Raw genomic sequence first — 13,367 nt, 5'->3', positions numbered from 1 at the left:
CTGTGCCCCGTTTAGATTGGGCAAACGTTTCGATTTCCAAAATGGTTAACGCACAAAAGAAAAAAAAAAACTTTTCGCTTCACTTCAATTTATTCCATTGGCAACACGAAACTCAGAGAATGGTCCAAAATGATTGCAAGAGTGAGGGGTGGATGAAAAAGCAATAAATTTAATTTGAAAAACTTTTAAAGATTTAAATGTACTTTTAATAGTCATGGAATTGTGATTTAAATATTTCATATTTTTTTATAGAGATACGACTTTTAATCCTATGTGTCAGATACTCAATGCTCTATTGATTGATTAAATAAATAAAATCAACTCTACGAGTGCAGTCATATGAGACCTAAGCAAAAAAATATAATTATAAGAGAAGCTATTGTTTTTTAGGTAATTTATTTATTTATTTTTATAAATTACATATACATATAAGAGAGTTCCATTTGCAACGGACGTGTCTGGTTACACAACCTGAATCTAATATAATAGCATGCAAAATTATAAATGTCGCGCCTATCAGGCTGGATGTATAAAAGCACTGTATATTGCTAAAAAAATTTTCAAGTTGTTGTATTTTCCCAACTGTTGAGAATCGTCATGAGGGCCCTCTTGATGCTTTCCCTAATCGGTGATTTTCAGAGTGTGCATTTTGGAATTTTTCTAACTTTTTATTTATTTTATTTTTCTCTATAAGCTTTGTCCACATCAATCGATACTAGAAGTTGCTTTAGTAAAAGTTGTACCGCTGAGTACCGTCCTGTTTGTGCGACGGATGAAAAGGGTGAGAAACATATCTTTGGTAACAGTTGCCCTTTCAAAAATGCTAACTGCAGGCGTAAGGAATCTGGGCTGCCACGTAAGACTAAAAAAGAACAGTTTGTAGAAACGATTTAAATCAATCTCATTTTACAGCTCTGAAAATTATTGCTGGGGATTGCCATCCCAGAAAAAGACAATAATGGTATAAATATCTGTGGGGATATGGGTGTTGTAAAATGAAATATATATATTTAATTTACACCTTCCACACTTTGCACCCATTTAGGGAAGGAGCTCGTTCGCATGGGAAAATCGTTACATATCGAAATGATAATACCCTCAGCAAAAGGCGGGTCTGGTTACACTACCTGAATCTAATATAATAGCATACCAAATTATAAATGTCGCGCCTATCAGGCTGGATGTATAAAAGCACTGTATATTGCTAAATAATATTCAAGTTGTTGTATTTTCCCAACTGTTGAGAATCGTCATGAGGGCCCTCTTGATGCTTTCCCTAATCGGTGATTTTCAGAGTGTGAATTTTGGAATTTTTCTAACTTTTTATTTTTCTCTATAAGCTTTGTCCACATCAATCGATACTAGAAGTTGCTTTAGTCCAAGGTGTACTTTTGAGTACAGTCCTGTTTGTGCGGTGGATGAAAAGGGTGTGGAACATCCCTTTGGGAACCGTTGCTATTTCGAAAATGCTAATTGCAGGCGTGAGGAAAAGCATATGCCTAGTAAGACAAAAAAGGAGAAGTTTGTGAAAGTTGTTTAAATTAATCTAATTTTACAGCATTGAAAATTAGTTTTATGGATTGCCTCCCCGGAAAAGGACTATAGCGTTATACATATTTGTGGGGATATGGGACTTATAAAATTAAATATATCTTAATACGACTCTGATCTTTGGATTTTATTTAATTTATTCCGTTTACAATGTGTTCATATTTATGGCTAGATCACAGAAATACGAATATTTATTACTTTTCGATAGACACCTCTCCGTTGAAAAGATATTGATTTTAATTTTTTAATTTTCTCCATGTATTATACAAAATTAGAAATAAGAGTGATCTCTGATATTAATAAAAAATCATTATTTTTAATTTGAATAAAAAAAGACAGAATCCCCACGATCCCTGGAGAAATATACATACATAAAAATGCCATTATTTATTTGAATAATCGATTGCTTAATCGATTATTCGACTGCTTTTTGAGTTATGCACTGCTTCGTTGTTTTTTATAAGAAACGACTGCTCTTCGGTTCTTTGCACTGCTTTAATATTATGAAGAGGCCCTTCTGGTTTGCAAGAATTCTGTTCTCAACGCATGTTTCATTGACCAAGTGCTGAGTAATACGAATAAATAATCAACGTTTTGGCCTTCCTCCTCCTGCGCCATTAACTCCGTCAGTCACTGGTCTGGCATTCTCCACAAAGTATGATTGGACATTTTCATGCACTTGTCAGAGTTAAAGTTGATGAAATATTTTTAGGACAAGACATTTTTGGCACGAACAGGAGCAACTATAGCTCAGTGAACTCTCCCTCATCTATCTCCTGGCGGCCACTGAACCACAATGCCATCAGGCACTTGACGTTGTCTTGTCATTATTATCTATTAGTTATGGCCCCCACCAGAGCCGAGGGCAGGGCACAGGGTCCCACACTTCCCATTTGCTAATTGTAAGTTATTGACACGAAACGTGCCCTGGGCAGGCGACGATGATGGGGGATTCATACCACGCCCACCTGTAGCCTGCGGCCCCTGCAGGAGGCGCCCTTTAAGGACTGTAATTATAAACTTCCGCCGGCTATTGGCATTGCCAAAGGATGCCCTACCGTGTAGGCAGTGCGCGCTTTCTTTCTTCCCTCTGTGCCGTCTTCCTTATTAATACATCAACATAATTGAATTATAAATGCTTTGCTATACTCAAATATTGAACTTGCCCCGTGGGGAGAAGGGGGAGAAAAGTGGGTAGAAAATTGACGAAAAGTTTGCCTAAAGGAAACCCAGATAGGCCCACTTGAAATTCATGACTCATGTTTGAGTTGCCCTTTCATGAGCTGGAAATTCGAGAACATCCCCACTAATTGGTGTCTTGTATGGCATATCAATTATTTTCGGAACTTTTGAAAAGGTTCGCCATTTGTCGGATTAGCCAATCTATAAGACACAATTATTTTTAGGCACTGGGCTGTCCAGCAGGCATCTTCCATTGCTGCCAAACTCTTTTTACCGATGAGAACCTGCACTCCTTTTTTCCGTCAAATTGCCTGTGGGCCTCACGCTTTAAAAGGGTCATAAAGCCTGTCATTTCATGACAGGACAGGAGCTTTGTTAGCAACCGACACGACCGTGCAATTTCCGCTTCAGTGTTTGACTTCATGTCCATATCCCTTCATCCATATTCGTGTAGCAGCAGCACATGTATTCGTATTCGTATTCGTAGCCGACTCCAGGCAAAACAATGAATAAACGCCCCAGACCTGGCCAGAACAGCCCGTGACTCTTGGCTGAAGCTTCAATTTTTTTCGAGCTGATATTTCTGTTTCTATTTCTGGCATTTAGGTTTTTTTTAGCTGCCTTTAAAGTTCGGTATTTATTTTGAATACCCCCGAAAAGCAAAGCGACTTTTGTCTGCTTAAGACGTATGGCATGGCTCAATGAAGACTAACAGGGCTGCAGCTTACATGGCTTACAGCTTTTGAATGTGGGCTAAATGACAAGAAAATATGTAGTCTTTTAGCAAGAAACTAAAGTAGTAAATATAAAATGTACTCTAACAATTTATGGACTCCATTATAGACTCGATTTTGCCATCCCTGATCCCCGAATTGGCTTACTTCATTGCCTGCCTGCCAGACTGTTACCATCTGTTTGTTCTGTCTGTCCTGTAGCTGTCGTTGTTCCCAACGCATTAATGTGAGAAATTGGCCACATTTGGCTAAACGTTCATGCCCCTTTGTCTCTTTCTGGGACACGCCCCTCGCTGCGGATAATGTTGTCAACCCCAAAAACGACTGATTGAGCACTTGAAAGTGTTGTGCTATTTCGAATGACTTGTAGTGTGTCTGGTTCTGGGATGTAATTAAATAAATCAGCCCTGAAGAGCAAACAATTGCCTGGGATATCGATTGAATTTTAAACATTTTTTAAACATGCTTTATTCATGACCAGAGTTCTATGAATGTTAAATAGATTCTTAAGATCATATATGAGCCTAATTTTATGTTTCAAAGGGCAGAGGGTGACCCTAATGTGGCCAGAGCTCCAAGTATGAATGCGAATATAAATATACATACCTACATTTTGTATGTCTTGTGTGTGAAGCCTGAACAAAGAAACTATCTCACAGACACACACTCACAGACTGTTGCTGGAAGTGTTATCTATCTGAACGAGTGTGCCTCTGCTTGTTGGTTGGTGTGCTTTATGCCCCATTGCCGGCATCGCCATTCCGCCAAAGGGTTCATTACACTTTCCAGCGCACAACATCAAAGCCAATGAACGTATAAAATGCAAGTGTACCCCAGAAGGTAGCATCCACAGAAAAGGAAGAGAAAGAAAGATAGATAGATAGAGAGCGGGAGAGAAGGAGAAAATATATGGCAACTGCAACTGCGGCAAAAATGGCAAAGCAAGCAAACACAGCAAACAATTCCCAACAAAAGCCAAAGAGTCAAAGCAAAATGAAAGCAAACGTGACACATGACATTGGCCACGGTACAAATTGTGTTGGCGATGGGCGATGCCAATGCGCCGCAAAGTATGCAAAGCATCAGGGGGTGATGTGCATAAAAACCCCTGCGGAAAATACCCGTAAGAAAGAAGCTTGCCCTCGAAGCCTTGGATAATCTTTGCAAATGGACGACTACTATGGCAGGTACTAATAACCTCTGCAGGGGTAAATCTCCGCCTTTGTACTCCCCACTCATACTATCTGGTTATATTGAAAATTATGGATTTTCCACATTCACTGCATGACTTGCATGATGATACTATTCTTATATCCCAACTGCTAAGCAGCGCCATAAGGTTCCTTTTAATTCTTTAACTAATTGCTAATTTTTAACGCGTAACTTAAAGAAATTTTATTAAGTTTTCACTCTTACTTTCAAGCAATGGCCACGTCAAGACCAAGTCGAAAATTCTTTTATTCAAATTGTCCTACAAAAGAGAACCAACGGTGTGCGATTACTGGTTTCAAAGCTACTCTTTTTAACAAATTCTTTTCCGAATATGCTTACGATAAACTATTAAAACGTATGCTAAAAGAAATGATAAGCAAAAATACGAACTCCCATTTCAAAGCAATTAAGAAAATTATCAGAGGGAAGTGACCTGAAAAATAATAAATTTTTTTGTTAATTGCAAAATATATTAAAATTTGAGGGCTGTTCATTTATGATTGCGTATCATACCCTTTATGGACGATATAGGTATTTGTTAGCGTCAAATAAATAAATAAAAAAAACTTATGGTCTATATATTTGTGGGTATAATTGGTGTGGTAAATCCCTAAATGGAATAGATAAACGGATGGTACTATAGTCTCTGGATTTGATATACATATGTATGTAGTTCACATTTAGGGAAGGGGTCGTTTGTATAGAAAAAAATACAAGCATCTGATCGAAGTGTTAGTACCGTCTGCACTTCTAATGTTTTTTGGCATGGTGGACGTTCTTCCGGATATTCCTACTTCTGGTTACACAACCTGAATCTAATATAATAGCATGCAAAATTATAAATGTCGCGCCTATCAGGCTGGATGTATAAAAGCACTGTATGCTGCTAAAAAATTGTATACTGTTGTAAAAGCCCAACTTCTAAGCATCGTCATGAGAGTCTTCTTGATTTTGTTCCTAATCGGTGAGTAAAACTCAGCGTGAATTTTTGCAGTTTTAATAATTTCTCTCTATATTTTAAGCTATGGCCTTAGACGAGATTAAATTGGATAAAAAGGTAAAAATAAAAATAAAGAGCTAAAATCAACTCTGGCCTTTAGACCGTATACCTCATTTTGCGGTTGATGAAAGTGGTGGTACATGCGGACTGCAGCCGTAAGTGAGCAAATTTGCCACGTAAGCTTGAAAAAATAAAACAGCTTGTCAAAAATATATAAATCTCAATTCTCTCAATTCACAGCAGTCTTAATAATTATCAATGACAATTGCTCTTATTGAGGCATGGTTGTAATACATACAATATCGCATGTATTTAAATATCTAAATATCTGGTGGGCATGGGAGGTGTAAATGAAATACATCTAAATACGACTCTGATCTTTAGACTCTATTTATTTTACACCGACCAAAATTTGCACATATTTAGATAAGGAGCTCGTTTGCATGGGAAAATCATTAAAAATCGGATCCAAGTGATAATACCCTCTGCAAGGAACGTGTCTGGTTACACAACTTGAAACTAATAAAATGGCATGCAAAATTATAAATGTTGCGCCTATCAGTCTGGATGTATAAAAGAATTTTATGTTGCTAACAAATATTCAAACTGTTGTATTATCCGAACTGCTGAGCATCGTCATGAGGGTCATCTTGATTCTTTCCCTAATCGGTGAGTTTCAAAGCGTGAATTTTGGAATTGTATTAACTTTTTGTTATTAAAAGATTCTTAAGTCCAATTTGTACCCGTGAGTACAGTCCTGTTTGTGCGACGGATGAAAAGGGTGAGAAACATTTATTTGGTAATAGTTGCTTTTTCAAAAGTGCTAACTGCAGGCGTAAGGAATCAGGGTTGCCACGTAAGAGTAAAACAGAACAGTTTGTAGAAACGATTTAAATCAATCTCATTTTACAGCTTTGAAACGTGAAATTTTCGGTTGCCCTCCCGGAAAAAGACAATAATGTTATAAATATCTGTGGGGATATGGGTGTTGTAAAATGAAATATATCTAAATACGACTCTGATCTTTGGAAGCTATTTAATTTACACCGACCAAAATTTTCACACATTTAACAAAGGAGCTCGTTTGCATGGGAAAATCATTAAACATCGGATCGAAGTTATAAAACCCTCTGCAAGGGGCGTGTCTGGTTACATAAACTGAATTTAAGATAATAGCATGAAAAATTATAAATGTTGCGCCTATCAGGCTGGATGTATAAAAGCAATGCATGTTGCTAAAAAATATTGAAGTTGTTGTATTATCCCAACTGTTGAGAATCGTCATGAGGGCTCTCTTGATTCTTTCCTTAATCGGTGAGTTTTAGAGCGTGAATTTTGGAATTTTTTTCATTTGTTTTTCTCTTTAAGCGTTGTCCACGTCAACTCTTATTAAAAGTTGCTTATCTCCAAAGTGTACCCTTGAGTACAGTCCTGTTTGTGCGACGGATGAAAACGGTGAGGAACATGTGTATGGTAACAGATGCGCTTTCAAAACTGCTAAATGCTTGCGTAAGGAATCAGGGTTGCCACGTAAGACTAACAAAGAACAGTTTGTAGAAACGATTTAAATCAATCTCATTTTACAGCTTTGAAACGTAATATTTTCGGTTGCCCTTCCGGAAAAAGGTTATAATGTTATAAATATCTGTGGGGAAATGGGAGTTGTAAATATATCTAAATACGACTCTGATCTTTAGACTCTATTTATTTTACACCTTCCACAGTTTGCACATATTTAGATAAGGAGCTCGTTTGCATGGGAAAATCATTAAACATCGGATCGAAGTGATAATGCCCTCTGCATGAGGCGTGTCAGGTTACACAACCTGAATCTAATATAATAGCATGCAAAATTATAAATGTTGCGCCTATCAGGCTGGATGTATAAAAGCACTGTATGTTGCTAAAAAATATTCAAGTTGTTGTATTATCCCATCTGTTCAGAATCGTCATGAGGGCCTTCTTAATTCTTTCCCTAATCGGTGAGTTTCAGAGCGTGAATTTTGGAATTTTGCTACTTCTTTATTTATTTTATTTTTCTCTATAAGCTTTGTCCACATCAATCGATACAAGAAGTTGCCTTAGTCCAAGGTGTACTTCTGAGTTTAGTCCTGTTTGTGCCGTGGATGGATGGCGTGTGGAACATCCCTTTTGGAACCGTTGCTATTTCGAAAATGATGATTGCAGGCGTAAGGAAGCAGGGCTGCCACGTAAGACTAAAAAAGAACAGTTTGTAATAACGATTTAAATCAATCTCATTTTACAGCTTGGAAAATGATTGCTGGGAAATGCCAGAATCCCAGAAGAATAGTGAAAAATTAGAAGCGTTTTTCTAAACGAAAATCACCGAAAACTTTGGGTGGCTGTAATTTAATTATCTATTTGGTGGGGCGAAAATTAATGCGATCGATCTCTTTCAATATTAACGAACGACTATATATTTTCTTCACAATTCAATCTCTTATTATAGCTAACCTACGGTGGCAAAGCGGGGAGAATTCTCCAAGAGCGAGAGAGCGAGCTTTTATTGCGCTCCCGCTTTGCCCTAGCCTAACTTTCACTAGACTTCATAATTACGATCAAATAAAACAATTCATCGCCGCCATAGATGGAAAGTCACGCAAAAAAGACAATGTTATAGATATCTGTGGGGATATGGGAGTTGTAAAATGAAATATATCTAAATACGACTGTGATTTTTGGATTCTATTTTGCGCAGGAATGAAAAAAGTCCAATATTGTTAGAATTTCAGAAACACCAACTTCTCTGCATTTAAAACATCTGATCCAAATGAAATATCAAATTATTCCAACTGTTATAATATCCCAACTCTTTAAGCATTGTTATGGCGGTCCTCTTGGTGATGAGGGTCTTATTGAGTCTATCTCTCATGGGTGAGTTTTTGGAATTGTATTCAATTTCCTTCTGTATCCCTCAAGCTATGTGCAAAGCAGGGCATTCTCTGGCAGGGTTCGAACCCATCATTCAATCTCAGAGCTTCCTTCAGAGTGCGATATTAATGTTATAAGGTATTATTGTGGGCTTGATGATAATATCAATTTATTAACGAATGCACCGTGATTCTAAGGAATTGCAGACGAAAAAAAAAATGTGTCACGAAAGAAACCAAAATTAAAATTTGTTTTTTATTGTCGTACCGATAAACCCTGCATTGCCGATATACATACATATGTACTAGAGGCCTGCACGAATACACACTAATTCGTATTACCAGTTAGGAGCCACACTGTGCACAGTATCAAAACATGATTCCTGTATCCTTTTCACACTATCTTTCAATTAATTTTCTTTCCTTCATTTGCTGACTCATTGACTCAAGGCATAATTGTCGAGTGACTCCTGTCAAATCGTATGACTCGCACTCACACTGTTACGAAAAACGTTTTGACAGAGAGAGGGTGTATGAGGTGTCTCTCCCCTAATATTCAGAGTCGAAACTGTACAAGATTTAATATTTCGGAGGCTGAGAGTCCAATACGATTTTACACTTATCAAATTTTATGGATATTTTCTGCTGTACATTTTTGACCGCCTTATGTTTTATATATTTATAGAATTCGTATTTAATCTGTTTCAAATACGATTTGTCTAGAAAAACCTTCTTTTGATTGAGAAACCTCATTCCAGGATTGATTAGGATTATCTACACTTGAAGTGGGGTCGGAAATATTTTGTACAAGGTCTGGTGAAAATCAAAGTACCCGTAACACCTGCCTCATTTTAACTTTGTTGACGGGCCCTGAGAAAAGTTTTGGCAGCGAAAAGAAATGGAAGCAAATGGCTTGTATAATTGTCCATGCCTGAGAATATTTCGGAGTTCTCTCCATTACCACCCCACTTTATGGTCACTTATCCGCCTCTCAAGGTCGTGTTTGTTCGATTTGCACATGCCCTTCGACACGTACACGAAAAGCGGCTGTCCGGCCGAGAATCTTTCATGCTTTCACGCTCTGAGCTGTCATTATTTATTAGACGGCTGGCTGGCTGGCTGGTTGGTCCGAACTGGAAGTGTTCCATAACATTTGCTAACGTGCCAGAGTGGTGGCCGAACAGGCCATCACTTCTTCCTGGTTGTTGCTACGGTTTGGCGCTGCTGCTGGTAATTAGAGAGAAAATACAAAAGCTTAACGCCACTTGAAGGAGGTTCCAGAATAGTGTTTCTTTAGCGTTTCACCTTCTGAAACGTCTTTGCCATCTGGGAAGGGTTGAACCAAGTAGAAAGCGAAGAGAAAGTGCTGCCTGGAACACAACCAATTGATTTAATTTTATGACAAAACACATAGTTCAGTCGTGAAGGGCTACAGCTCTGGCTCTGACTTCATCTTTTTTCTAAGTCGCATCGTCTTTACGGCTCTCGGAGTTTATAGTGGGGAAGCATTTGATTAAATTTGTACGCTTATGTGGCACAGTCGTAAAATGAGTTATTTGTGGGCCCAACAATGCTGGGCAAATATATATTCTTTTGATAAACAAAATGCTTAAAGCTGATGTTATTCCAAAATGAATGTTTATTAAACGACGAGCCCTGAATTTATGGGCGCAGATTTAAAATGCATGGGTCTTCGGGCGTTGTTGTTCGCTATAAAATATGCTCTGAATTTATGCAATTTTCATATGAAAATTCATCAATCAGTCAGCCCTTGGGTGGAGTGTGTGGTTAGCCAGGGATGTGGCTGCGCTTCCTGTTCAAACGGCTAAAAATGTTGCTGGCCCCGGAAGAAGTGTTGCCCAACTTCCGGCATGGATATGGGAAAAGTTTTGTATATTTTATTGTATGCTCTTGCGAGCTAAGAATATTCTGTGTTGTTTGTTTTACGTTAACGAAAAGGTTTTCTAGAATCAGAGCTCTTTTTTATATATTTCTCCAGAGTTTGATTGATTTATTAGCTGGCTGTCCCGTTGGTCACGGCATTTATTCAGCTTCCTCCTTGGCTTCCAAAACGCACTGATGATTTTTGTGTGTGTTGCCAAATGCTGAAGCAAAAATCAATTAAATTTCAATGGAATTGTGGACTGGTGTGTACCCATACACATGTGGCAAGAAAGGGGAAGGAACAGTTTATATAAATTCTTTGCCCGTTGCGCCATGCTGTGACACAAAATTAAATTTGCATCCGAAGCATCCAGTGGGAACTTTTTATCTGTCCGCTGGTTGGCTGCCTCTTTCCTAAGCCCAATGTACACATACTTAAATTATTTACCAAAAGCTTGCCTTCGAGCTCTCCCCCATACAGCGCCATGCGGCAGCGACTTATGACTACTTTTCCACTTGAACTTGGCCGTGGAAAGAGCGATTTAAGTTGCAGTTCGATTTTTGTTCTGTTTGTCTCTCTGGCGGAAATTCAGGAAAAGAATTTCGAGAGAGGAGTCTCAAAAGTTGTGCAGAGAATGGCAGACAACAAGCCCAGAGAAAAGAAAAGACTACCCTCCGTTGTAGCCCACGAAAAAGCTTGCCTTGTCTTTTGGTTAGTTTGCGGCTTAGCCCCTGACAAACAGTGTTGCCAATTCGTTACGATCCCAACTCTAAACATATGCACAGTGCTGCAGCCTCGCTTGTCTGCCAGTGACATTGGCTGTGGCAGGAGCTGTGTGGCGCAACAACCAGAGTTGCTAACTACAATTGATTTTTGTTTGTAAACTTTTATGCAAGCAAATCTTCGTCAATCTCCAACCTCCAACCTCCAACCTCCAACCTTGTGCTCCACCTCCACAGACTCGACATGCACAGACGTTGCAAGTTTCCCGGCTTTGTTCAATTTTTCAGTATCAAGTTCACGTTGTAACTGCCACTTGACTGAAGGACGGGTCCGCAGCATAAAAATGGCATCGCATCTCAAGAATCGATGAACTTAATTCAAGTTGTTCCACGCATCGATGGCGCACTTTAAGGGAAGTGCTTTATAAGACGGGGACAAGGGGAGATTCACTAAATTTAGTCTGGATATTTCAACTATGTCAAAAGGCAAAAGATAACCAAGGAGAAGGGCCCAAGCCGCAGTTCCGCACTGGACCTTTAGTACACACTGCTGTTAAGGGTATATTTAAACATTGGTATTATCACAGTGCCGTTCTATGCGCTTCTCACAAGTCGTTGCTAAGGGGGCGTCTTTATTCGCGATTTGCTTTCTCTCTCTCTCTTTCCTTTTTTTGTTTTCGTGCATCCTCTTTCTTTCAATGCCTCTTGCATTCCTTATATCTCCTCATATAGTGATCAAATGAATACATAAAATTGATCCAAGCTCCTTCAGATTCCAACTCAAATACGTAATATGTATTGTATCTGTAATGCATAGCTAGAACTTCCTTCTACTCGTTGTCCTTTCATCTGTTTTAGTTTTTGATTATATATCACTTGTCTAGGTTCCCTTACCATTTCCTTTTTATTCCCACTCATTAGACCTAATTATTCCCTTAATTTTCTTCTTGAAACTCCTCAACCCATTACACATTTTCTCTTTCCTCAAAAAGCTACCAAAAATGTATATGCTCATCCCACAAACCCCTTTCTCCCAAAAAGGCGAATGAAAAATGCATAGTATGCTTTTGGGCGCCACATTTGTGCAGCAGCAGCAGCAGAATCTGCGGCAGATGCAAGCACTTAACTGACGGAACTTCCGCTCTACTGCCAACAACTTCCGTTGTTGCAATAAAGTTGGACATTTTGGCCATTCTGGCATACCCATTCCGTTGGACCCACAGCCTTGCACATCTTTGCCAGCCAACCTCGGGGGCGCTAAGTGTTTCCAGCATTTTGACTAAATTAAGTATCGGATCGTGAGTTGCTAAGCATTATCATTGGCATTCAAGCTAACGAAGTCGTTGCTTTTTCAGGGCTTTCAGCACGTTTGGAATTTAATGAGCGCGCTCGGAAAATCCCTGACCCTCTGCCACTCTCACTTCCGCGACGCGACGCCACCTTGGTGATTTTCTCTTAATTGCAAGGGCCATAAAATGGTTCGCATCCTTCGGCAGTTGAAGCGCTGTTTTTTTTTGGTCTATGGGCTTTTTTTGCTTCCATGTCGCTGTGTGCACATGAGACTGCATTAATTTCTTTTCCCAGACGTAGCTCTCTTTCTCCGCCACTCCCCCTCCCGATGACCATGGGGATGGCTGTTGGCCAAGTCATTGAGGTTGTTGCCACTCTTGTGGTTATTGTTGCGGATCTGTTTTGCACGTTACTGGCACTGCGTAGCGAAACTCTGTTCTGGCACTCGACCACAGAACATTTTTGTGTGATTTCAAGCCTATTGTTAGAGGTGCAACTGGGTGGAAAGGACAGGGAAGTCCAGAAGTCATTATGTTTTGGAATCGGCTAGGGTTTTAGTTCCCGAAATAACAGTTATATTTAAATGCTAGCGTACAGTGCTAGAACAAGAACAAGTGTATAAGAAATGCCTTAATTGTGCAACGATTGGTTTCCTCCTCCTGGAAACTGCAATTTATTACATTACAACGTAGGTTACACGCTTTGGTTCCTAGATTCGACCTTGCTAATCTCCCAAAATCAGATTACTCATACGTACTGTTGTACATTTCATACATATTAGAATTTAAAATTAGCTTTCTCCTAAAATGCATTATTCCTTTGGCATTATCATATTACACATGCAAGATGTGGGGGGCCTAATTAATTTGACTTTACCGTTGCAACGCCTTCGCAAATGGC

The 13,367-nt window shown here is 39.0% G+C and overlaps 2 protein-coding genes across 11 annotated transcripts; both read left to right on the top strand.

Annotated features, from left to right (window-relative positions):
- The first annotated feature begins 566 nt into the window (after positions 1 to 566).
- LOC108161515 (vasotab-like) lies at positions 567 to 1,668 on the top strand. 5 transcript variants are annotated; one of them, XM_033392560.1, is made up of 4 exons: positions 567 to 628; positions 695 to 781; positions 1,341 to 1,502; positions 1,559 to 1,668. In XM_033392560.1, exons 1-4 carry the CDS (start codon positions 598 to 600, stop codon positions 1,603 to 1,605), a joined length of 327 nt encoding a protein of 108 aa, XP_033248451.1. In that variant the 5' UTR covers positions 567 to 597; the 3' UTR covers positions 1,606 to 1,668. The 5 variants fall into 5 exon arrangements, with proteins under 5 accessions (XP_033248451.1, XP_033248454.1, XP_017151281.1 ...); XM_033392563.1 differs by lacking the exons at positions 1,341 to 1,502; positions 1,559 to 1,668 and adding an exon at positions 1,046 to 1,214; XM_017295792.2 differs by lacking the exons at positions 1,341 to 1,502; positions 1,559 to 1,668 and adding an exon at positions 913 to 1,025 and having other exon boundaries at positions 695 to 856.
- A 3,863-nt stretch (positions 1,669 to 5,531) lies between these two features.
- Positions 5,532 to 8,307, top strand: LOC108164268. 6 transcript variants are annotated; one of them, XR_001775820.2, is made up of 9 exons: positions 5,532 to 5,643; positions 5,702 to 5,855; positions 5,923 to 6,348; positions 6,402 to 6,535; positions 6,592 to 6,993; positions 7,048 to 7,209; positions 7,266 to 7,661; positions 7,728 to 7,889; positions 7,946 to 8,307. XR_001775820.2 is itself a non-coding variant. In XM_017299911.2 (3 exons), exons 1-3 carry the CDS (start codon positions 7,577 to 7,579, stop codon positions 7,999 to 8,001), a joined length of 303 nt encoding a protein of 100 aa, XP_017155400.1. In that variant the 5' UTR covers positions 7,552 to 7,576; the 3' UTR covers positions 8,002 to 8,307. The 6 variants fall into 6 exon arrangements, 1 of the variants encoding a protein (XP_017155400.1); XR_004473102.1 differs by having other exon boundaries at positions 5,920 to 6,348; positions 7,048 to 7,661; XR_004473101.1 differs by having other exon boundaries at positions 5,920 to 6,348; positions 6,592 to 7,209.
- The last annotated feature ends 5,060 nt before the right edge of the window (positions 8,308 to 13,367 follow it).

The sequence above is a fragment of the Drosophila miranda genome, chromosome 4 (genome assembly GCF_003369915.1).
Source record: "Drosophila miranda strain MSH22 chromosome 4, D.miranda_PacBio2.1, whole genome shotgun sequence".
Lineage (NCBI taxonomy): Eukaryota > Metazoa > Arthropoda > Insecta > Diptera > Drosophilidae > Drosophila > Drosophila miranda.
This window is presented reverse-complemented; position numbering and strand designations above follow the sequence as displayed.